At 40.9% G+C, this 25,391-nt stretch overlaps 1 protein-coding gene across 9 annotated transcripts in view; it reads right to left on the bottom strand.

Moving 5' to 3' along the window:
* The window catches only part of LOC139969432 (uncharacterized), an 84,374-nt gene that overhangs the window by 25,573 nt on the left and 33,410 nt on the right, over positions 1-25,391 (bottom strand). For all 9 annotated transcript variants that reach the window (XM_071974378.1, XM_071974380.1, XM_071974383.1 and 6 more), the window contains 18 exons: positions 22,644-22,744; positions 21,523-21,638; positions 16,882-17,184; positions 15,164-15,390; positions 14,711-14,940; positions 13,982-14,169; positions 13,501-13,631; positions 12,745-12,908; positions 12,053-12,172; positions 11,198-11,343; positions 10,246-10,444; positions 8,417-8,557; positions 7,649-7,729; positions 7,203-7,352; positions 6,412-6,507; positions 3,571-3,709; positions 1,976-2,850; positions 1,322-1,462 (listed from right to left, as the gene is read on the bottom strand). In XM_071974378.1, the coding sequence (XP_071830479.1) occupies positions 1,322-1,462; positions 1,976-2,850; positions 3,571-3,709; positions 6,412-6,507; positions 7,203-7,352; positions 7,649-7,729; positions 8,417-8,557; positions 10,246-10,444; positions 11,198-11,343; positions 12,053-12,172; positions 12,745-12,908; positions 13,501-13,631; positions 13,982-14,169; positions 14,711-14,940; positions 15,164-15,390; positions 16,882-17,184; positions 21,523-21,638; positions 22,644-22,744 (3,548 nt within the window). The remainder of the gene's footprint in view (positions 1-1,321; positions 1,463-1,975; positions 2,851-3,570; positions 3,710-6,411; positions 6,508-7,202; positions 7,353-7,648; positions 7,730-8,416; positions 8,558-10,245; positions 10,445-11,197; positions 11,344-12,052; positions 12,173-12,744; positions 12,909-13,500; positions 13,632-13,981; positions 14,170-14,710; positions 14,941-15,163; positions 15,391-16,881; positions 17,185-21,522; positions 21,639-22,643; positions 22,745-25,391) is intronic.

Below are 25,391 nucleotides of genomic sequence, written 5' to 3'. Positions count from 1 at the left end.
TGATCCCTACCCCTGGGTCTCATGATACCTACCCCTGGGTCTCATGATACCTACCCCTGGGTCTCATGATACCTACCCCTGGGTCTCATGATCCCTACCCCTGGGTCTCATGATCCCTACCCCTGGGTCTCATGATCCCTACCCCTGGGTCTCATGATCCCTACCCCTGGGTCTCATGATCCCTACCCCTGGGTCTAATGATCCCTACCCCTGGGTCTCATGATCCCTACCCTGGGTTCTCATGATCCCTACCCATGGGGCTCACTATCCCTACCCTCGGTCTCTGTGTTTCAGAAACACCCCTATTGGGCATGGGGAGACTTGGAGTAAGTCCACAGTGTCAAAGCATATCTCAAGTTGTCGCGCCTTAGGTAGTCAAAGTGTATCATCCTGTAAATGCTGCATCTGTTTTATAACTATTGTATTTTCTTTCCTCAGATATGTAACAAAGCCATGACGGGTAGTAAAGAAACAATGGGTTGTGCAATGTATAAAAAATGGAAAATCAACAACATAAAGATTAGTAACAGCAATCAAAGGATATGAAAACAGAAAAAAATAATGAGAGATATTAACATGAAATAACACAAATAGCAGAAAGGATTCCAAAATACAACAAATCCAGTCAAAAACTACTACTGCAGCAGAGAGGTTAATATCGTGAATGAAAAGTCCAATTCTATGACATCGTAAGTTCCATCCCTAACGGCCCGAGTTTTAACATAATTTGGCAAAGATTGGAAGTAGATTGGTGTATGGGATGGCATGGGATGGGATGGGATGGGATGGGATTGGATGGGATGGTATGGGACTGGTTGGGTTTTACAGGGGATGGCTACACAGTAGGTGTACTAACTAGGAACAAAATTAGAAATATGTGATAAATGCACTGCACAAGACAGGCATATACTCTCGTATTACCGAGTAACTGTGGATTGTCTTTAATTACTGACAGAAATGAGCACAAATTTACACATATTTGGGGAGAGGATCATGGATAACAGATGGAGTTGAGGGGTAGTACAGAACAACATTCACCAATTATATTTATAGCAAGAATTTGTAAAATATTTTGCCCTAAATGGTGACGATTCTTTCAGCAGATATTGAGATAGCAGTAAGTACCGAACGAGCAGAGATACGGTACCGACCGAAACAAAACATTTTGTAAATCAGTTTTGATATTTAAGGACAGAAGAATTCACTAATTGGACTTCTCATTTTAAAAACTGAAATGAAACCAAACAAAAAAAAGCAAAAAAAATATTGATCGGACGGCAAACTGAAGAATGTCTCAGAACTGAAGGTCTTGTTCTCTTACTTTCACTCTCCGGTAGCTGTCGTTGCCTCTCACCGGGGGAGGGGGCTGTTGTTGAGTCGGACCGGACCGCGGGAACGTCTCGGATCTCCTCGTCAGCTCGGCCACTTCGGAATCAGAGGGCGTCTCGGAGAAGGACGGCGGCTACGAGAGAGAGAGGCGAACGGAAAAGTTAGGATGGCATTAAGATTATTTGTGACGGACAAAAACGGGTGATAAATTACAACAACAAAAAAACACATTTTGGGCATGTTGATGAGGAAAGGTAGTTGTTTGCATGAATCAAATTGGACTAACAAAATAACACAACTAGATAACAGGTAACAGAGAGTGCAAGGATGTTTTAATGGCACACAAAACACTAGGTTTTCAGAGATATTTTGAGGTCAAAGGTAAGTTCTATCCTACACTGTGCCCATCTTTCCTTATAAATTGATCTATCCATCCAGTTATTATTACTCCCTATCCACTCGGTAGTTTTCTTTTGCTTGTTTCACACCCATTTCCATTTCTAGGCCAGTTTCAACCAGGCTATTCCTTAACACACTGGCACATTCAGCAACTTACAAGACCACATATTTATATGCATGTCCATGAAGTGAAAATTTACTCTTTCACACTATCGCGACTCTCCTACCGAGCCACCGGAGTACTTACCCCTCCTTCATACAAAAGGCTGGGATCTCTTCTGGGTAAGACCTCCCCGGGGGAGAGGAGGGGTCTGTCGTCCACCGGCGACCTAATGTCGACCTGGGAGATATCCCAGGATTCTCTCGTATCCAAATCTGTCACTTTGTACGAGGACCTTCTGCCCCCTTGGGGGGACCTAAGCTCTCCCTGGGGGAACCAGTCACCACTCTGCGGTTGTCTCTGGTCCTCATATGGCCTCCCTCCTCCTCCGTGGCTGGGGGGCTGTGAGTAGGCTATTTGGGTCTGAACCGGGCGAATGACTGGCTCTCCGCCTGAGTTTGAGTAACGGTCTGGTGACTGAACCATGTGACCTGGGGGGTGTTGCCTTTCATAATGATTTGGAGTTCTGTGACCTTGACTTGCCGGTCGGCCATACTGATCCGGTGTAGCCCTAGGATCGTTCGGGGTACGTCTCGGATCGTTCGGGGTTCGTCTAGGATCCGATGGGGTCCTCCTCGGGTCCGTCGATGTACCGCGGTGGAACTCCTGCGGCCTGCTCTCAGGGGTACCGTACTGGCTGGTTGAGACGGCTGGCGGTAGCGAGTGCCTGGAGGGTGCGTACTGGTCCTGCTGTTGAGAGCGATCCACGAGGGGTTCTCCTCCCTGACCGTAAGGCCCTTGAGGGTGCGACTCTGAGGACATTTGAGGGGGCAGGCTGTACCTCTGCTGGTGGACTGGAAGATCTTGAGGTCTGTCTAATCTAGACTGGGGGTTCTTTCTCTCGTTATGAGACGAGAGGTCTCTGGAAACGTCCCAAGTTTCGTCTGTATCTAAATCCGTTGATTGGAAGTCAAACACCACGGGCGGCAGAGACTGCGCTGGCGTATCGGTAATGATGAATTCTGAAAAGGCGAAGGGAATGACAACTTAGGTCGACTGTTCCATCTGACCAAAAAGCACAACAGGAACTCAACTGAATTCACACTTAAAACATACTGTCCTGTCACCTATAAGAGGTCTTTTCTCCCAACAAACAGACATGTGACAAACGGTGGTTCGATTTGACAAACTAAATACTTTGTACAAACAGCTTTTGAATCAGATGCACTGAATCATGCAAAAGCACTTTGATTACATAGAAGTTTAGGTCAAGGTGTCTCACTCTGGAGAGAGCATATTGATGGGTATAATTTTAATAAAATATTGCCACGGAAACCAATGCCAGTTTTTGGGTCAAGCTGTCAATCTCAATATTAAAATATTTCAGCATTTTTGAAACCTATCTCTATTTTGTTATTACAAAACAAAATAAGAATAATTTTTAAATAAAGAAAATCCATTAATCATTTAAGACCATATGGCCTAATGACATCATATTTAGACTTGCACAAGTCTCCAGTCTAATGAGCGTTTGAAGGAACAGTGAAACTGCTACATCCAAATTGATTAAGCCTTTTGTTTACTGTTAGTTGTCCACAGACCAATCAATGATAATGATTGCCTTTACACTTCATTTTGGAAGAAAATTGAAGAAGAAAACAGATGACTTTTTAACTAAAGTAAATCGGGTTTTTTTTTTTTTTTTTTTTTTTTTTTTTTTTTTAGAAGAAATATGACAGTACCATTATTATCTGTTTCCTTCCTGAAGCCTGCCATCTGTTGCATCAACTCATCCCTCTTTCGGTCAAGCGTGGTCATCTTAGATTGGACGTTGGAGACCTCGTCTCGAATCTCCATCAACTCCCTGTCTCCGGGATAATACTGAGGAGAAAACATTTTCAGATTTTCGTGAGTTTAGTCAGGTGAGACTCAAGGACATTTTGTGGATCTTTTACTTTTTAACTTTACAATTGAGAACAGTTGAGGAAAAATATAATAATATAATATTATAATAACAATATAATACAAGAGCATCAATGATGCAGTATCTCAATACTGGAAGTTTTAATTTTGATTCCTAATTTCAAATCTTTGCTCTGTCTCTACAATTATCAATATCAATCATGGTACAACAAATACATAACTTGCATTTTTGCTACTTTGCCACGAATAGTCTCTGCAGGTTACACTTTATCCTGCTAGTCTTGCCTTTAGCGCTCATTGCCTGTTAGTCGAAAGAACGACATTGCAAGGTTTAGTAATGTCCTAGAATACCTAAGAACTTGTTTTTTATGTGGTATCCTTCATCTTAGGTCAGTCTCTGTTGGACTTTTTGGTCATATAGTTTGACGTCAATGACAACAGCCAAATTAGAAGAGGCGAACAACTCGACCATATTCTTGATGCCTGCCTTGAGAGCTAGGCCTATTGACCTATGTATGTTACTGTAGTGGTGACTACCATCAAAACTGTGTCCATTTCTAGATATCAAAACAACCCACGTTTTTCCATCTCAATTTTTGGACATGAAGATTTCATGGATTTATGACTTGGAAAAAAATAATGTAAAAGAAGAGTACAAGTTTTTAAATGCAAGTGATGGGTGGCCTCCTCTTCCCCTAATAGCCACCTCAGTTCCTCTCCATTTTGTTATTTTATTTTAATTCTTTGTACATTTGATATCAAACATTACAGGTTCAAAAGAAAGCTAAACATACTTCATATAACCTTATACATCTTATATCCTTATAAATAAAACATAACCTTATACAATTTTTATAGTCTTATAAAAGTTGTGATGCTATGGCCGGCTCCTCTTTTATACGTACCCATCAAACAAACTTACCCTGGTCCTTCCTAGGAAAAGCTGTCTGAACACCAGTACAATGCTAATGTGGCTATCACTGAAAGCCTAATAGGCCTAGGCTTATATATATATATTTTTTAAATGCACTAGGCCTACAGTAAGTAGCCTTCAGAAATACAAGAATGTGTATACGTAATTATACAAAATACATGAAGGGCAATCAAACAAACTTATCATGGCCCTTGCTCTGAAAAGCTACCTGAACACCAGTACTATCCTTAAATGGAATTCAGCAGTACAGAATGCAATTAGCATGCAATACACTAACACCTCGCGTACCTAACTACACTACAGAAATTGGTCGCGAGCGTAGCCATTTTCGTGTAGCTGTTATGAGTCATAGCCAATCTGCTACAAAACAGACTTGGGGGCGGGGCTTAATCATCAAAAACGGACCTTTTTACTAATAGTAGGGGCGGCAGCTCAGTGTTGTTTTAAGAAAGAAAAATCATTTAACCACCAAATAAAGCAAATAAAAGCCATAAAATGTCATATACAGGTAGTAAAATTCTTATTAATACCTACCTGTAAACAACAAATGAAAGTTTAAAATGTTAATAAAATATATAATACATAGGACCCTATCTTAGACGATACCACTGTTGAAAGACAGTTCTATTCTATTCTCTTTCATAAAACATAAGTTTTGGAGCGTGTGCAAAACAGGTCTGACAAAGTGTGTTTTCAGTCCAAATTGGCCCGATTTGGCCATAAATCGGTGAAAAAGTCACAGAATGAGATACAATTCTGGAATAAAAAATAGTAACTTTTGTTGGTCTATATGATATATTCTTGCTCTGGAAATTCCAGAGAAAAAGAACTTTGTTTGAAGACGCTGAAAAATTTTTAAGAGAAGAGAGAGTCCCACTTACTGTTACAATATCTCTATACATGTAATGTATTGAGATAATAATATTATAAAAATATTAATAATAAATAAAATAAAATAATACTAATAATATAATTTTATAATATAATTATTAATATATATAATAATATAATATAATAATAAAAAATATTATTTCTGAATTGGAGACGTTTCAATCTGGAGTTTCTGCTCCTACCACTGCTACTTTATCCCTCTGTCCAAAAAAATAAGAAAATGAAACCCCCTTCGCAGACCCCCCACCTCCCATGACCATTTTTTTCCTTTCAAAATTTTGGAAGTAAAGTTAAATTGTCAAATATAAAGATGTTTGAAAACAATTAAAACACAGAAACAAATAAACTTTTTAATTCTCAAAGCAGATATCCTCGCAAAAATTGAAACTGAAGGCACCTACACCATCCCTTCATCCCCAATGTGGTGCAGAACTTTCTTCCCTGCCCAACATCTCCCATCACAATTATGAGGATATATTTCAAGACACAGCATTCAGGGCATGATTTCATTTTCATTTCATTTTTTCATTTCATTTATTTCGTCTATACATAAGAACAATAGAACAAAGTGGTATAGTATAAACAGGACACTAGAGAAACAATAGTAGTTTATCGAGCTAGCAACCAAAAAATAACAAATACAAATGAAAGAAGGTAACAATTAAGATTAGAGAAAAATAAATAATCCTATACAACTATTTGACATGACAATGAGTGGAGACAAAGTGGACAATGACTGCTTTGTTTGTTGTACGTAGAGCTTGCACAATCTTTGCTAATGTGCCAGTATATCAATCATCTGTTTTAAAAGATGAAATCGACCAATCAAGTTTACCCCATTCTCCGTTGGTTCTTTTTTCTCTCTCTGCATCCTGAGAAGTGCTATCTCGTGTTCGAGTTTGGCGTTCTCTGTTGTTATGTCTTCCAGATCCTGTGGGGAAACCAGCAAGAACGTTGGGAAATGATAAAAATATGATGATTTCTGCTCACAAATGGAGACCAAAAATTGGTCTATGGTTTTAATGAGGATGATCCAACTCCATGAAGTGAAGGGAATAATAACAATGGAAGGCCAAAAGGGACCCAAATGATAAAACACTGAGGAGGAAGTCTTACTTTGGTTCCCTGTGTGAGATGTGACCTGACCCCTATGAGTTGTCTGTCTACTCCCTGAAGTACAGGGAATAACCATGGAAGGCCAAAAGGGACTCAAATGATAAAATGCTGATGAGGAAGACTTACTTTGGTCCCCTGTGCGAGATGCGACCTGACCCCTATGAGTTGTCTGTCTACTCTATGAAGTACAGGGAATAACCATAGAAGACCAAAAGGGACCCAAATGATCAAATACTGAGGAGGAGGAAGTCTTACTTTGGTTCCCTGTGCGAGATGTGACCTGACCCGTATGAGTTGTCTGTCTACTCCCTGAAGTACAGGGAATAACCATGGAAGGCCAAAAGGGACTCAAATGATAAAATGCTGATGAGGAAGTCTTACTTTGGTCCCCTGTGCCAGATGGGACCTGACCCCTATGAGTTGTCTGTCTACTCCATGAAGTACAGGGAATAACCATAGAAGACCAAAAGGGACCCAAATGATAAAATACTGAGGAGGCGGAAGTCTTACTTTGGTTCCCTGTGCGAGATGCGACCTGACCCGTATGAGTTGTCTGTCTAGTCGGATCTGTTGCTCTTCTAGCTCCATCTGGGCCTCTTTGTTCTCCCATTCACTCTCGTACTCTCTTCGCACTTTCTCCATCGAGTTTTCAATTTCATCCTGAGGAGAAGAAACAGGGAAAACGACATATGAGCAAAATTTTTCCTGAAGAAGCACTTTACTATGAGAGATAAAGATATAAGCCTTGATAACAAGGAGGGCTGTATCAGCTTACCTGTGAGGTCCAGGGGGGGGTCAAATGTTAGAACCAAGAGTCAGGAGTTTTTATCTTATAGTCATTACTCATATGAGAACACAGTAGCAATTTTGCAAATATTCTGCACAATTAAAATTTCACAGATGAAAGTAGCACAATCTTTGAACATATATGCTATTTTAGTTAGGGTTTACCCCACCTTCTCTTCCTTCAAGACATAGACATTTGAAGAAATCTGCTGCAACTTCTGGTCCAACTCCCGTAACTTTCGGAGTTTCTCCTGGAGAAAAAAAAAAAACAGAATAAGATGTGATCATTTCTTTGACTATTTGCAAAACAAGCTAGTATTCTACCTCATTTGAATATAATACAGAGTAAAATCATCAGCTTCAAGGTTGGCTAATCCTCACCACAAACTTTTAACCTTGCTACTGGTAATTCTAGTAAGTCCAACCCTCCCCCTAGTCCACCCATCCTGCCATTCCCCCACTGGTAAATCTCTGCAATTTACATGTTTAAATATCTTGTAACATCTTGTTTTCCATCCTTTGTCTACATCGTTCCTTAAACTGATTCTTTTGTTATAACTAAAGCATTGCTACTGTTAACCAGCCCCACCCTTCATGCCACCCTCCAGATAATACAATAACTACATATCTACCAGTTGGTATCATGCATGCAACTAGTTCTCTAATCCTCTAGTTACTGCAATTCACTAAAGCTGTTACAAGTCATCCCTACCCCCTTCCCTGCCCATTCCATCACACCCCCCCTTCAAAACACACCTTCCTCATGCCACTCTAAGAAATATCATGCTTACATCTAGCATTCCATCCTCTACTATCTGCAAAATTACTTATTACTGTTACAACTCATCCCACTTTTCCCTTCCCTCCCCCATCCCCTCCTCCTCCACCCCTACCCCCTCCCTCCCTCATACCACCCCTCACAATATTATAATGCTTACATCTAGCTCTCTATCCTCTGCTGTTTGTAGCTTCCTATAGTCCTCCTCGATCCCATTCACCAGTTTCTCCTCTTCCTGTTTTCGAGTGTACTCTACCATCATCTTTGGAGTGACTGGCGGTAAATCCTTTTGGATTTGATTCTGAGAACAAAACGGGGAGAAACAGTGTGAGAGAGAGGAAAGGGAAAAATTGAACCAGTACCTTAGCCGAAACACAACCGTGAATTTGTATATCCACATTGGCAGTTACTCCTTGTCTTATACAACACCCATCAAGGGCCTGAAAATTACTAAATGCAACTAGTTCTTGAGATACACAACACTTGTCAAGGATTTGTACATCCCTACTGGAAGCTAGTCTTTGATTATACAACACTTGTCAAGGGTCTGTACATCCCCACTGGAAGCTAGTCTTTGACTATACAATACTTGTCAAGGGTCTGTACATCCCTACTGGAAGCTAGTCTTTGACTATACAATGCTTGTCAAGGGTCTGTACATCCCTACTGGAAGCTAGTCTTTGACTATACAACACTTGTCAAGGGTCTGTACATCCCCACTGGAAGCTAGTCTTTGACTATACAATACTTGTCAAGGGTCTGTACATCCCTACTGGAAGCTAGTCTTTGACTATACAATGCTTGTCAAGGGTCTGTACATCCCTACTGGAAGCTAGTCTTTGACTATACAACACTTATCAAGGGTCTGTACATCCCCACTGGAAGCTAGTCTTTGACTATACAATACTTGTCAAGGGTCTGTACATCCCTACTGGAAGCTAGTCTTTGACTATACAATGCTTGTCAAGGGTCTGTACATCCCTACTGGAAGCTAGTCTTTGACTATACAACACTTGTCAAGGGTCTGTACATCCCCACTGGAAGCTAGTCTTTGACTATACAATACTTGTCAAGGGTCTGTACATCCCTACTGGAAGCTAGTCTTTGACTATACAACACTTGTCAAGGGTCTGTACATCCCTACTGGAAGCTAGTCTTTGACTATACAACACTTGTCAAGGGTCTGTACATCCCCACTGGAAGCTAGTCTTTGATTATACAATACTTGTCAAGGGTCTGTACGTCCCTACTGGAAGCTAGTCTTTAATTATACAACACTTGTCAAGGGTCTGTACATCCCTACTGGAAGCTAGTCTTTGACTATACAACACTTGTCAAGGGTCTGTACATCCCTACTGGAAGCTAGTCTTTGTTTATACAACACTTGTCAAGGACCTGTACATCCCTACTGGAAGCTAGTCTTTGACTATACAACACTTGTCAAGGGTCTTTACATCCCTACTGGAAGCAAGTCTTTGTTTATACAACACTTGTCAAGGGCCTGTACATCACTACTGGAAGCTAGTCTTTGACTATACAACACTTGTCAAGGGTCTGTACGTCCCTACTGGAAGCAAGTCATTGACTATACAACACTTGTCAAGGGTCTTGAAATCCCTACTGGAAGCTAGCCATTGCTTTATGCAACCTTTGCCATGATGTGCTTGTACGTCTGTTCAATTCAATATCCCTTTCACCTGTTCGAGATAACCTTGTACAGTTTCAACAAATGTGACCAATCAGTGAGACATAACCTTGCATGTGACCTAAAACAATGACCCATCATTTACAGAAAATAGTTGTTGCATGCTGCCACCAGTCATTCAGTGTGTGTGTGTGGGGGGGGGGGGGGGGGTCAGTTGTTAGAGCAAAGGTCTTCACGACTATTTGAAAATTGGGCCAAGAAAGTCGGGTCCCATTTAGTCCGGCAGTGTGCCGCGGGGCTTAAGTATGTTAAGTGAGATGTTCCTCTTAAAGATGGCGCCGTACCTTGTAAAACTCTTGGGCGATGAGTTCGTTCTGGCCGCCGTACAAGCTCCCCATCCTGACTAGATTATCCACCAGGTTGATGAGAGGCAGACTGACTTCAAGCTCTCGAGAAACCTCCTCGTGTTCCTTTCTCAGTTCAGCCTCGTAGATGTCATCTTCGTTTAGGTTGGGGTTTGAGCGACGTAAAGAATCACTGCGTCTGGAGAAAATGTTACAATAAGGAGTAATTAAAAGGAGTAAGGGGAATTATTAAAAACTAAAAAATGTAATCATGATTCCTTTTATCATAAGAATAATCATAATAATTTCATATTTTTATATAGCGCCTTTCCCAAATGCTCGAAGAGCTTTACATTATTACCCTGGTCAACGATAACCTATCAAACATAGAGACAATCACTCCACATGACAGCAACTAAACAGCGCCCAGCTGACAGTTTAAACATCACAGGTCCCCCATTTATACACCTGGGTGAAGAGAGGCAATGGATATAAAATGCCTTGCCCAAGGACACAACGCAATTATCTGGCCAGGAATCGAACCTCCGATCCTTAGATAACAAATCCACTGCCTTAACCACTTGACCACAACACTCCCCCCAAAACTATTTTTCACAAAGAGTGAAAATTGGTAAATCAGTCTCTGTGATTCAAAATCACACTTTTTCCACTCGTTTCCACTCGTTTATTGTAAAGGGGAAGGGGTGGTGGGGTGGGGGGAATGATGTCAACATTTGAGCCAGATACATTTTAGCCCACAGTCAGTCACCTTCACAGTTGGTGAAAGTTTCTTAGGATGGATGTCTAAGTTGGACCAAATTTTAATCTCTTGTGAGAATTAGTACTTGGTAGGTTTGTAGAAAAGTGCCAATCGTAAGTGAAGGAAAAACCCTGTTTTAATCATCGAGGTAAGGACCGAAAGATGCAGTCATATGGGATGGTGGTTTCATACCTTGACCTCATCAACGGTTGGTTCTCGTTGGCATAGCCGGGATTAGCCTGGACCACGCTGAGCTCACTGTCGATCAGTCGCATCCACTCCTCCATGTTAGCTTTATCTCGTCTCAACTGAATCAGAAACAGGACCAGCTCTTCGTGCTGAGGATATCAAACAATGAGAGCGAGAAATATAGTAACAAGTTTGAACCTTGGATGTAAAAGTCAGATGGATTCTGACCCCGATTTGATCAACAAAAAAAGGACAGAATGGGGCCGACACAATATTGACAGACAAAGCGTTTTGTGTTTTGTTTTAGATCCTCTTTAAGTTGAATGGTAATGAATGTAGTATCGTAAGAGCTTTTGAATTAAGTCTCTAAAGCAGTCAAAAACTTGAATATAGAGAGATTCTGATTGATATTATATACATATATGTATATATGTCGCATGTGGTATGACAGATGTAAATTATTAAAATATCAACACACCAGAAACTTTTCGTCCTTTTTGGGGCTCAACGGCGAAGACAGGAACCGAACCACAGACTTTTGTGTCACAGACCTAAGTCAGTACCACTTGACCTTAATGTCTATAACAGGAAGGTCCAGGGTTTGGTTCCTACCTTCGTCTGGTGAGTCCCGAAGAGGATGAAACGTGTGGTGAAGAGGAATTTTCTGGTGCGTTTATCTTAAATAAATCACATATGTGTTTGTATATACAGTAACGTATACTTAATGTAAATTACAACCATTTGATGTTAATGTTTCTGTGAAAATTGACTACACCTGTCAGGAACAAATTGTAGTGAAGATGTGATGCAACATCTCAACCAAATAGAAATTGCTGATTGAATGATGCTGTTTCTTACCGATTTCCCCAACAGATCGTTAGCAGCGATGCTTAGTCTGAGTCTGATGCCAGTTGATAACATGATGTAGGGCTGAGCCTTCTGTTGCCACATTCTAAAGCGACTTGTCGGCTGTCCAGGCTGTAAAATAAAATTAAATTTGCTTCAAATGTGATTAAAAAAGATAATATTCCTCTTTCCAATTGATTCACTTATTTAACCAGTAAAATGTTCTTCTTTAAAATATGTGAATATTCTCTTATCATCCAAACATTTTTCCTGATAAGTTTCACAAGATGACTTCAGCTTATATAAGCAAAGTAGGCTAGGCTCAGTTCATCAATGGTGAATGTATGTTAGGCTGGACTTGGGTACTTATACTGTGTTATGAGAGTGTTAAGAACCTAACCTGTGATCATTGCCTAAGCTAAGTATTAATACTTCTTGGGAAATCTTTATCTTACAGACACAGTAAACTGACTTTTTTCAAGGTTTTACACATTTCTTGGGACATTGTCTAAAATGGTATACAAAAAATATGTTTTACACCCGATTCGTTCAGATACTTCAGGATATGAAAATATATTGACTAGAAACCAATCACACTACACTTGTATACAACCTGCAAGCCAATCCGGCCTACATTTGTGATATTGATCAAAGTCGATCTTGAATATCGTAAGAATGTTGAATGACGTCAAACCACATCTTACCTGCATTCTATTTGGGTTATTTTGCTGTCTGTTGTTCAATCTATTCCCCTGGAGGGGTGCGAGGGGAGCTAGCTGATCACCACTCCTTTCTTCTCTGAGGGTTGAGTTTCTGGATACTGGAGGTCTTTGTCTTGATGGAGCCACGTCAACAGAATCCCTGCCATCTAAACAACAACAAGAATCAGATCCAGTAATTAACTACAAGATTATCCACTCCTTCTGTGAACACAATCCTGGATATTTCACCGACTAATGACTACCCATTTCCCACAGCATGCCTCTCTAAATTAAGACATTTTTTTTTTTTGTTATGATAAGCTAAGGTGGACATGTCAGTGTAGTAAATCTTACAAAGGTCAAAGGTCACAACTTAAGATATAAGCCACCTGCAAGACTACGTCATGAATGGTAACATATGACGTTTGATTATTCCATTCCATTCTGTTGCATCGCGATGCATTGCCTTGCATCCCATTGTATCGCATTACATCGCATTTTATCGCATTGTATCGCATTGCATCGCCTTGCATTGCATTGTATCGGATTGCATCGCATTACATCGCATTGTATTGCATCGCATTGCATTGTTACAGTCATAGGAAGTACAATAAAGGTTTGATTCTGCAGTTGACAACTATCTCTTCTTTGCATCAATGGTTGGCTATGATGTAAGAGCAAAAATCACTGGAGCAGCCAAACTTTAACATGCAGTGTACAAGTGATAGCCTTGACAAAACAAACGTTTGTTTCACTTACTTCTAGACTGAGGCGAGGATGGGTTGTACGAGTTAACCGACCTCTGTGATCTCTGAGACGGTGACGACCTCAGGTCGGGGACGGCTGACCGCGACATCTGGACTTCTGCTTGCTGCTGAGGTTGAGGTATCCTGAAGGAATAAAAAACAATGTTATAACTAAGCATGGAAAAGAAAAATAAGTCTCATTACACTTGAACTATTGCTTAATAGAAGGTAGAATATTTTAGGTAAAGTAGCTAAAAGAAGGTACAAGCTTTGTGTGTCCTGGTTTAAATTATTTTCATCGTAAAACTTTTCGGTGTATAAAAAAAGCAACCTAATGGTTTCTTGAAAAGCAAGATAAATATAGCAGTTGTACATCAAGTTTGGCTTAGCTGGTTTGACCATCAGAAATTGAACTCTAACATTTTTTGGGCAGTAAAATCATCTTTAAAATAGCAATTATTAAGTCGTTAGCTGTCAGTTACCACGTTACCCACCTCTCATCCAGATGTGACTGCTGCCTGGTGATGGGTGTTTCTCGGTCCCTTCTCTCCATCGGGGGTGATCTATCGTACGACAGGGGACTGTTCAGATCGGTCCTCTGTTCTGGTTCCCATGACGACGGAGGTGATTGCTGCATCGGGCTTTGTATTACAGAGCGTTGTTCGGGAGTCGGTGCCCGTCTCTGCAATGAAGATGATGAAATCAACAAATGAATAGAAACGATTAAACCAGCAAATGTCACGGGGCTGTATTTGTAAAGAAAATCTTTCAGTCTACATTTCAAATGAAATGAACTAAGAATTCTGGGTTTCAATATTTATTTTCCACAAGCTTACCTGTGTCAGGACACTGTGTTAGGACACTGTGTTAGGGCACTGTGTTACAACCTTACTGCACTCATTTTAACATGAACGTCACCACTGTGGAAACTTTTCTTTTAATTTTGTGGCAACCTCTAGCCTACAGGATGATCTCTAGTGCCAGTTAAATCACTCCTGTTCCCGCCACTCGTCAGACCCCTATTGTTCTCATCTACCACCCCACAAGACTCTAACGGTACCTTTTAACACTGTACACCCCCTTCTAGTCTGCTTCATTCAACTCTTGTCTACCGTTACAGAAAACCTAACCCGCTTTCTCTTCTGATGAGATGTAGGTTCTCCTCCCATAACACTGCTACATCCTGAGCTTTTCCAACTGAAAAGATGAAAAACAAAGTTTACCTGTTGGAAGACTTGATTTGGTTGCTTTGCATAGTTAGCATTTCTGTCCTGTTGTGTGCTCTCGTATCCTGCAGGGTACGGGGGCCGGTCGGGCGGGTCCGACTCGAACACGGAGGGGTAACTCTGGACCGAGGGCTCCCTACTGTCTCGCTGTTGAGGAACCTCCAGGTTCTTATTCTTTCTCTTCCTCATCTGAATCTCGCGAGGATCGACATAGGTCGGAGGAACACCTGAAAGTAGAACGGAAGTTAGAACTAATCAAACTATTTGAAACACGTCTGATCGGGGAAGGGTGGAGGGAAGAGGGGGAGGGAAGAGGGGGGAAGAAAAGGAGGGGAGAGGGGGGAAGAGGGTGAGGGAAGAGGGGGAGGGAAGAGGGGGAGGGAAGAGGGGGGAAGTGTACACAGTCAAAAGCAAATTTTGAGGTTAAACAATAAAAAACTTTAAACTTACTGGAAGCAGGCCTCCCATTCTGGTTTCTCGGCATTGTTGAGTAAGGATCAGAGGAGGGGGATCTGAGTCCAGATTGGGGTGCCATATGACGAGGTAAGGACTTGCTCCTACTGATCGGTTGTTCTCTAGGGTCCACCCTCTGTTGATGCTGTGGATGTTGCTGCCTGGGGTCGTCCCTCGGCCTATCTCCGGGCCCGACGCTGCGAGGTCTGTTCGGTTGGCCGTCTCTGCATTGTACAGAAGAAGGAAATCAGTGATATACTTCAATTTGGAAGAGTGAATATGCGTGAACAATTATTAACAACAGCATAAGAATGAACTTCTTGGCTCAAGAATTCAACAGCCACCAGAATTTTTTTGACCGCAGCAAAAGTTTGTGCTGTACGGTGGTGACGGATGGAGTCTTCTTAAAATTGGTTACTTCTGGACTGTTCAACATGTTTACATTCTCCTTCCTGTCGTGAGGATATTTAGAGATGGGAATACAGACAAACCAATCCTCCTTCCTGCCCCATGATTTTTGTAACACTTATCGGAAGGGCAACTTGATGTTCAGCTGACGTTAGTCAAAGTAATCACATAATTACAATCCCACTCCAATCCCTTCCCTTCCCCCTACCCCTCCCCAAGGGTGCTTTGCTGTTCATATGAAATTAAAGAACATGTTTAGGTTGACTTAAATTAGAAACTTGAAAATTAGAATAGCTAGAGGAAACATTACTTGTACTTATATCTAGACTAAACTTCTGGCTAAAAGTCACCATGTAAAGCAACCATTGGTTAACTGGATTTACCTATTTTGGCTGGCATACAGAGGTTAACTATATTACCTATGTGGGTTGGCATACAGAGGTTAACTATATTTACCTATGTGGGCTAACATACAGAGGTGAACTATATTAACCTAAGTGGGCTGGCATACAGAGGTGAACTTTATTTACCTATGTGGGCTGACATATAGAGGTGAACTTTATTTACCTATGTGGGCTGGCATACAGAGGTGAACTTTATTTACCTATGTGGGCTGGCATACAGAGGTTAACTATATTTACCTATGTGGGCTGACATATAGAGGTGAACTATATTTACCTATGTGGGCTGGCATATAGAGGTGAACTATATTTACCTATGTGGGCTGGCATACAGAGGTGAACTATATTAACCTATGCGGGCTAGTGTATAGAGGTGAACTACATTTACCAATGTGGGCTGGCATACAGAGGTTAACTATATTTACCTATGCGGGCTAGCATATAGAGGTTCACTATATTTACCTATGTGGGATAGCATACAGAGGTTCACTATATTTACCTATGCGTGCTAGCATACAGAGGTTAACTATATTTACCTATGCGGGGTAGCATACAGAGGTGAACTTTATTTACCTATGTGGGCTGGCATACAGAGGTAAACTATATTTACCTATGTGGGCTGACATATAGAGGTGAACTATATTTACCTATGTGGGCTGGCATATAGAGGTGAACTATATTTACCTATGCGTGCTAGCATACAGAGGTTCACTATATTTACCTATGCATGCTAGCATACAGAGGTTAACTATATTTACCTATGCGGGGTAGCATACAGAGGTGAACTTTATTTACCTATGTGGGCTGGCATACAGAGGTTAACTATATTTACCTATGTGGGCTGACATATAGAGGTGAACTATATTTACCTATGTGGGCTGGCATACAGGGGTGAACTATATTTACCTATGCGGGGTAGCATACAGAGGTGAACTCCCTTGATGGTTCTTTCTTGGAACCTCCTCATAGTCTCGCTTTGCTCTTTGTCCGTCGTCTTCCCTGTTTGGTGGGTGACCATTTTCCCCGTATCCGTTCTGCCAAGAATGCGGCCTATCATTCTCTCTGAGCGGTTGTACCCTAGCGTACGGATCAGAGAGGCGGTTACTGGGCCTGGAGTTGTCGTTGTGCATGCCGTTGGGCGGTTGGCTGACGCTGCGTGGCAAGGTGGTCCTTCTACCCCAATCTTCATCGTCATCTTTCTCTGGTTTTCTGAGGGCAAACCAAACCAGAATGAAAACATTTCATGGTTCCTTGCTGCTGTTCATTAGTTCCATTCATAGGGAAATTTCTAACAAAGCCCTAATACAACAACAGTAATTTATGCTCACAAACTTTTGTTGCCAAAGTAATGCTAAGCCCTGATATCAATTGCAACACACATCAGTGTGTGAAGACTATCTACCATTATCATCATACCAAGTTTGACGAAATTCCGACTAGTAATAGTAGCCAAGTAATTGCAATGTGGAGTATTTCACGTTTGACCCCATGACCTCATTAATATTCATGAAATGAGCACCAACATCAACAGGGATAATCTACTTACTATGGGCCACCCACTCACCAAGTATGGTAATGATTGGTCATTCCCTTGTTGAGTTATTGTGCATACAAACTTTTCATAACGAAATAATGCTAGCCCCCCCCCCCCTTATAAACATGCATGATATCAATTGCAACACACATCAGTGTGTGGAGACTATCTACCAATATCATCATACCAAGTTTGACGAAATTCCAATAAATAGTAGCTAAGTTATTGCAACTTGGGAGTTTTTCACGTTTGACCTGTGACCTCATTAATATTATTTAACTTTGAACTCGTATAAGTTCGCACACGAAGGTCACATTGGGGTCAACCCATTGACATTTATGATCAGAAGGTACCTTTAACATCTGAAAATAGCATCGAAACTGTAAAAATCCACAAAACACGAAAAGGTCACCAGAGGTCAAATTGAGGTCAAGGGTCACCCAGATGCGGGTCGACAATTGGATTACATTGAAGCAACTCCCAACCCTAACGGACAATTTGTTTTCAAGTTATCGCAAAAATACTATTTTTTTATCATTAATTGACCTTTGGTGACCTCGGATCACATGACCGTTAAGTTTGAAAATATTCCCCTATACCATTTGCAACTTGTCCCAAAATATCAACCGTGTCACACCTTGGAACTGGGAATTATTGCACTAAATGTCTGAAAATTAACTTTGACCTCATAAAACTTCACACACAAAGGTCACCTGGGGTAAACCTATTGACATTTTTGATTGTTGAGACGTGAATATAGCATCAAAACTGTAAGAATTCAAACATTTTTTTCTTTGCCCATTTTCTCACCGAAAATACTACTTTTTTAACATTAATTGACCTTTGATGACCTCGGATCACATGACCGTTAAGTTTGAAAATATTCCTCTATACCATTTGCAACTTGTCCCAAAATATCAACCTTGTTACACCTTGGCCCTGGGAGTTATTGCATTAAATGTCTGAAAATTAACTTTGACCTTGTATAACTTTACACACAAAGGTCACCCGGGTGTCAACCCATTGACATTTTTGATCGGAAGGTACCTTTGATATCCAAATCTAGCATCAAAACCAAACATTTTCTTTTTCGCCCGTTTTCTCCCAAACTAAGCACATTTTTTCTAATGTGACCTTTGACCTTTTGACCTTGGTTTCAAATGTAGTTTGATCTACTGATTCCAAAAATCAACACGATAAGTCTGTACAGCCATCCTAACTCTGACCGAAAACTTTGACCCCATATAAGTTCGCACACAAAGGTCACACGGGGGTCAACCTATCGATATTTATGATCGGAAGGTACCTTTGACATCTGAAAATAGCATCGAAACTGTAAAAATCACCAAAACATGAAAAGGTCACCAGAGGTCAAATTGAGGTCAAGGGTCACCCAGATGTGGGTCGACAATTGGATTACACTGAAGCAACTCCCAACCCTAACGGACAATTCGTTCTCAAGTTATCGCAAAAATACTAGTTTTTTAACATTAATTGACCTTTGGTGACCTCAGATCACATGACCGTTAAGTTTCAAAATATTGCCCTAACCAGTTCACAACTTGTCGCAAGATATCAACCTTGTCGCACATTGGCACTGGGAGTTATTGCAGTTTTAGTATTTTGGGTTTTTGGACCATAACTGACCTTTGGTGACCTTTGTGGGCACCAAAAACAATAGGGTTCATCTACTCACTATGGGCCACCCACCCACCAAGTTTGATCATGATCAGTCAATCCCTTGTTGAGTTATCGTGCATACAAGCTTAAGCGTCACACACACACACACACACACACACACATACATACACACACACGCCAACCTGAATACATAGGTTCCTTTGCTTTCAGCAAGGAACCAAAAATTGGAGAAAATGAAAAAACGTGCCCTCTGTAAAATAATTAAAAGCCGCGAGATGGAAACTCACAACGGTAGATACGCAGTGGCGCAGCTAGGGATGAAAATGCGGTGAGGTGGGGGAGGGGGAGGGGATAGTAGGGAAGTGGATGAGATCTACAAGCAATGGATTAGAGCCAACACACACAACAGCACCATCCTGCCGTAACTTCAACACCCAATGGATTAGAGCCAACACACACAACAGCACCATCCTGTTGTAACTTTAACACCCTTTTTCCTTCCAGACCTACACATAATTTTTATGGAATCATTCATCTATCAACTCTTTCCATTTTAGTCTTAGAAAGATTTGATATGAACTCTCATTGTTTCAGTCTTAAAGGAAAGTTGGTCTTAACACTTTTTTATCTAAATTCCAGAATGAGTCAGAGCTTATTATCTTAGCCGTAGAATAAGTTAGAGCAACGGCACTGAATCTCACTTTTTAAGTGCTTTCTCAGAGCTGTAAAACTGCGAAAGACATGTTTGTTCTACTATGAACATGTACAACTACAAAATGCTTCTCCCATAAATTCACACTTCACAGACAGTCAGAGTATTATCATTGCGATGGCTCTGGTAATGAATTCATCCCATATCCCTGCACGATAAACCAATAACTAAAACTGCTCTCCGTCGGTTTGACTGAATTAAAGCATGCATGACTTGGTTGCATTTTAAAATCACGCATACGACAATAGCTTACATTTCACCAGATTCATCTCCGTGGAAACTAGAACACTGTGTCATACAATACTGTATCAATTCTTTTCTTTTTTTTTGCTCTTGCCAAACTTGTCAGCTGGCATGTGACCTAGTTACATGATGACATATACAGAGCTTTCGGCCTACTTTTATATGCCAATAAGGGCAGTTCTTGGTACATCTGCTCTGAGATAGACTAGAGTCAGCCTAGAGTCAGGCTAGAGTCAGTCTAGGCAGGCTAGAGTCAGGCTAGAATCAGGCTAGAGTCTGGCTAGAGTCTGGCTAGGCATTGGCATTAACGTTAGAAAGTAACAAAACTATCCATACGCAGTATCAAAAACGTAGGTTGTGAAGCTGATGCAAGAATTGAAGACCATATTTTCATGCTACTACATCCGCATGGCAGGAGATGCTCTATTCTAGACACAACCCATCTGTTTATGAGAGACTGGTTTCTTGCCTTCTCTCCGACATTCCGACAACTTTAACCAATCCTCCTTGCTTACTCGAGATAAGATTGCACCTAAGTCAAGCTTAAGATGCCCATCCAAGTTTTATCATCAAGTGAAGGAATTTAGCTATACATAACAATTTCATTCAATATTATAGAATTTTGGTCACCCAAAGACTGTTTAATAGACATACAAAAAACCAAAAAAATTGGAAATTTAAAAAGAAGCTGTTACAAGTGAAGCTTATGAAGTATATTGCTATATGAGACTGTCTGGTAGCATTTGAGATGTGCCATTATCACCATAAGAAGCCCCTTTATAGGTATTTAAATCAGTCTCCCCCCCCTACACTAACCCTCTAATATGGTACACAGTCAACAATGGTCATTCATGGTCACACTTCAACAAGCATTATTACTGACACTCCTAAAACGGCATTGTCGCCCACTGGGTCACCATCGAATTGTCTTATAAAGTCTGGAAAATCTGAATATCTAGCAGGAGGATTTTTGAAATGTAAATTTTGGCAACTGTTTTTGCAAAATTAAAAAGGGGGTCGCCATACTAATGACCTTCTCAAGAGTTACATCTCTTACCATAGGGGTAGGAGCCCAATTTGTTTTGAGAGGGCTGTAAACGACTTTGTAAAATATTACCAAAATTTTTCACATGTTAATGTGAATATCATATAGGCATGCATCGGTTATTACATCGCATGCCAATAACACACAATCATTTGCCGTGTTATTACCCTTCCATATTGGTTATAATTATTGGGAAAGTCGTTACAATAATCATGATCATAATAATATCAGTTTAACCATTGAAAAACACATAGCAAATAATTTTCTTTCAGTAGGTGCCCGAAAAATTCTCAGCATATTGCCCAAATTTTCACAAAAATTTTGGGTTGGGGGCTACACCCCCCCCCCAGCCTCTATGCCTATGTCTCTTACCTTTGATTAACCTCTGTCTGTAACTTTGAGGCAGAGTGTAAGGCACTCATCCAACTCTCCATGTCCTCTTGGCTCACCCCGGCAAAGTAATAGGTCCTCATGTTGTCATGCTCACACTGGAAGATAATATCACACCAGAGATGAAATCATCGTGAATCCTACAAACTCGCCTAGATTCTGTACCATGCAGGGACAAAGTCATGCTAGTTATATTTTGTACAACTCTGCATGGATGATTAGGTTATCATGCAGGGGGAGATAACCATAGTTTTGTACAAAATATCATGTAGGCATGAATTCATAGGTATTGTGAAATATCTGCATGGATATCTAACGAGCCTTAACAGATAAAGGTATCATGCAGGTTTCATGCAGGTAAGTATACATGTAAATCATAGTTAGTGCAATAAACCTGCAAGGATTGAAATATTTTCCATCAACATATCTCTTTTAACTTTAAGATTGATAAGAGGGGGTCAGTGCAAAATGCAGCTATCAGGCAGTCTGCCCTTCGTTCACATTTTTGAAAACTCAAAAACTAAATCACAAAGGACATAATGTTAAAATAAATTGCACAAACAACTTCAGCCCCCACCAATTGGAATATGCAATATAAATAGGCAAGGTACAGGGCACTTCTGCTATGACAGTATAGTAGGGCCTATTAAAGTGGGCCTAGCAGTGTTAGCTCAGTGGTTAATGTGGGTGCCTTCCAATCATAAGGTCCCGAGTTCGAGTCACTCCAAGATTAATGTATGTCGTCCAGTTACAGAGTTGTTGACAATTGACAATTCATAATCATGGACGTTAAATATGATATCTAAGGGACTGACGTCGGTCAGCTTGCGGCTTTGATAGGCCAATGAGGCTTCTTCTCGAGTTCCTGCTTGCAGGAGGATCTAAAATACATACATACATACACACATACATACATACAAAGTATTCCTTTTTGGAAATAACAAGACTTTCTCACAAGTTTGCTCTGACATTACTGCAACAGGCTAGCGATATTTGCTTAGACTATTTGTGTGTTTAATTTAACGGCTGGAGAATAATGTGGCAAACTCAATCAAACTCTACAAATTACACTGAAATGACAGGAAACTGTCTGCCTATTGTACCTTGAATACAAATTTCTTGGTTCCTTTGTCCTTCGGTCCGACGGGACAGACGTGGTAACTCGGCAGCATGATACTTCCGACGTGCTCGTTGTTCGTCGAATCTATGAAATGATACAAAACATAAACCGTAGTTTTCAAATCGACACAGCCGTAAGGGGATATCAATTAGTTGGGTGACGCTGTAAATACATAAGTGCACGTTGAAGGGATAGGGTCATATTCTGACATGGGTTCTGATACCGTCTGTTACCACTCCGCATAAAGTGCGTAAGAAGAAACAGAATATATGACGTGTAATTGTGAACCGTGAGCTGTAATTACAAAAGTCAAATAAAGAAACATTTAGAGATCAAATATACGACTCGTGTCCCTAAAAAATTAACATCTGCTCTGCGACCAAAGAGAAACAAGAGGAGAAGAAGAAGAGAGATAGTGGTTCTCCTCAAAATACCTGACTTGAATATTTATTAGTTACCAGGGAATAATTTTTGTGTTTGAATTCTACAAAGCAGCCTGGAGGTTCACAAACTTTGCTTAAATCAGAAAGAAACAGAAAAAAAAAGCAAATGGGTTCTTTGCAACCCAGTTTGCCATTTTCTATCCATATACCTGATAGAGATTATTCCCTGGCAGCATACTCACCTGTAAAATTTACATAAATGCACACCTATCAAATACACATCCCATTTCTTGGTACACTATAAGCAATACAAACCTATTGCCTTGCCAACTGAGCTTATCTCACTTTACAGCAGATCTGTAGTGAGTTAGTTTTCGTACTGGTCATCTAGCATCTAGCACTACTTGTAGACTCTGACTTGTATATAATTTATATTTGCACTTTTCAATAACTAGTATTAAGAGCACTAGCGCAATATTACATATTTATACTTTTCTGATTGTACTCATAACTTGCACTTACAGACTTGTACTTGTAACCAAAACCAAGGGGTTCTCTGTTGTACCCCTACTCTCGCTTACAGCTTTGTATTTGCACTCATACCAAGAGGACTTCTTGTTTGTACCCATATTCTTGCTTATAGCCTTGTTCTTGTACTTATACCAAGGGGAATTCTGTTGTACCCCTACTCTCGCTTACAGCCTTGTATTTGCACTCATACCAAGAGGACTTCTTGTTTGTACCCATATTCTCGCTTATAGCCTTGTAATTGTTCTCATATCAAGGGGAATTCTGTTTGTACCCCTACTCATGCTTATGCCTTTATACTTGTACTCATATCAAGGGGAATTCTATATGTAACCATACTCATGCTGTTGTACTGGGACTATAAGTCTGCTTTCCAGAGCCCTTGGGGGACATGAACAGTGTTAGGGGGTTACTAGTGGAGACATGGAACAGGTTGTGCCTATGGTAACAGAGGTAGTCGAGCAGCGGTGTAACACCTATGGGCTCGGACGGGGCAAACCCAGGGGCCCCTGACCAAAGGGGGCCCCCGCTGCACTGATGTACAGAACTTAGAAGAGGGGTACCCTTGTTTTTCCTTTTTTTTTTGAAACGACACGTTTTCGTTGGAAAAGAAACTATAAACGAGACAATAGACATATTTTTCTGTGCGTGAATACGTTCGTCATAAATCATATGCCCCTGCAACTGCAAATCTTGTATCCTTCTTTCCACACGACTGACTCAAGAGCCTGAGGTACACACTGGAATTGATAAGCTACGCTGGTACATATTATAGCGAAATAGCGCCTCTAATTTCAATGAATTCGCTCTCGGTCAGGGTTGCCACATGACATTGGCCGATAACTGGCCAAATGACACAAATTTGGCATATTTGAACCCCTTTGGCTGATGCTTTCCTCAGCTATCGGCCAAATCGCCGATGCCTAACATTTGTGTGTGGATTTGTATGTTTCCGTATCAGACAGTAAATCGAATTTGGCATATTTTCCACCGTTTTGCTGATATTTTGCCCAAATTTGGCCGGTAAGATACTAGGCACGCGTCAGCGAATTCAAGTGGAAACATCGCAGAGCAGGGTCTGCTCGAATTCACGGATTTTTCACGGAAAGTTGGTGTCCCTGTCAGTTTTGTCAACAAGCTAGTGGGACGCGCTCCTCGTTTCTTTGACGAATTCGCTTCTGACACCAGACCACGGGACCCGGAGGAGAGATTCACAGCTGAAACGTTCTATCGAGTGATTGATACCACTACCATCCAATTGGAAGAACGCTTCAGAGGCCAGCAGTTAGTCGCTGATACCTTCAACTTCGTTCTCCCCAAGAATCTTCTGTCCCTTGACATTATTGAGGTCCATAAGACTGTCAGAGTGTATGCAGATAAATACAAAGGAGACATATGCACAGACGGCGTGGATGTAACAGACTACACAACTGACCTTGTTAAATGAGATTGAGTCGTTCCGTTGGTGCTATGGTGATAACTTGAGAGACATGTCACAAGTTTATGAAGTCCTGCAGCTTCTGAATGACTGTGACCTTAGTACCTACTCAAAGCTGTTATCGGCTGTGGTCCTATTTATTACACTTCCGGTCACAGTGGCGACCGCAGAAAGATCATTCTCCAAGTTGAAGCTAATCAAGACTTACCTATGTTCAACCATTTCTCAAGATCGGCTGGATTCGCTGGCTAGCCTTTCCATCGAGAGCGAGGAGGCATGGTCACTTGATATAGATGGACTAATCGATATGTTTGCTGACAAGAAGGCCAGGCTCAGTAAATTCAAGCTCTAGCCTTTCCAAGCTCTCGGGAACTTGGATACC

This window comes from Apostichopus japonicus, chromosome 7 (assembly GCF_037975245.1).
Source record: "Apostichopus japonicus isolate 1M-3 chromosome 7, ASM3797524v1, whole genome shotgun sequence".
Classification (NCBI taxonomy): Eukaryota; Metazoa; Echinodermata; class Holothuroidea; order Aspidochirotida; family Stichopodidae; genus Apostichopus; species Apostichopus japonicus.
Note: the sequence above shows the minus strand (reverse complement) of the source record. Positions and strands in the feature narration are given on the sequence as shown.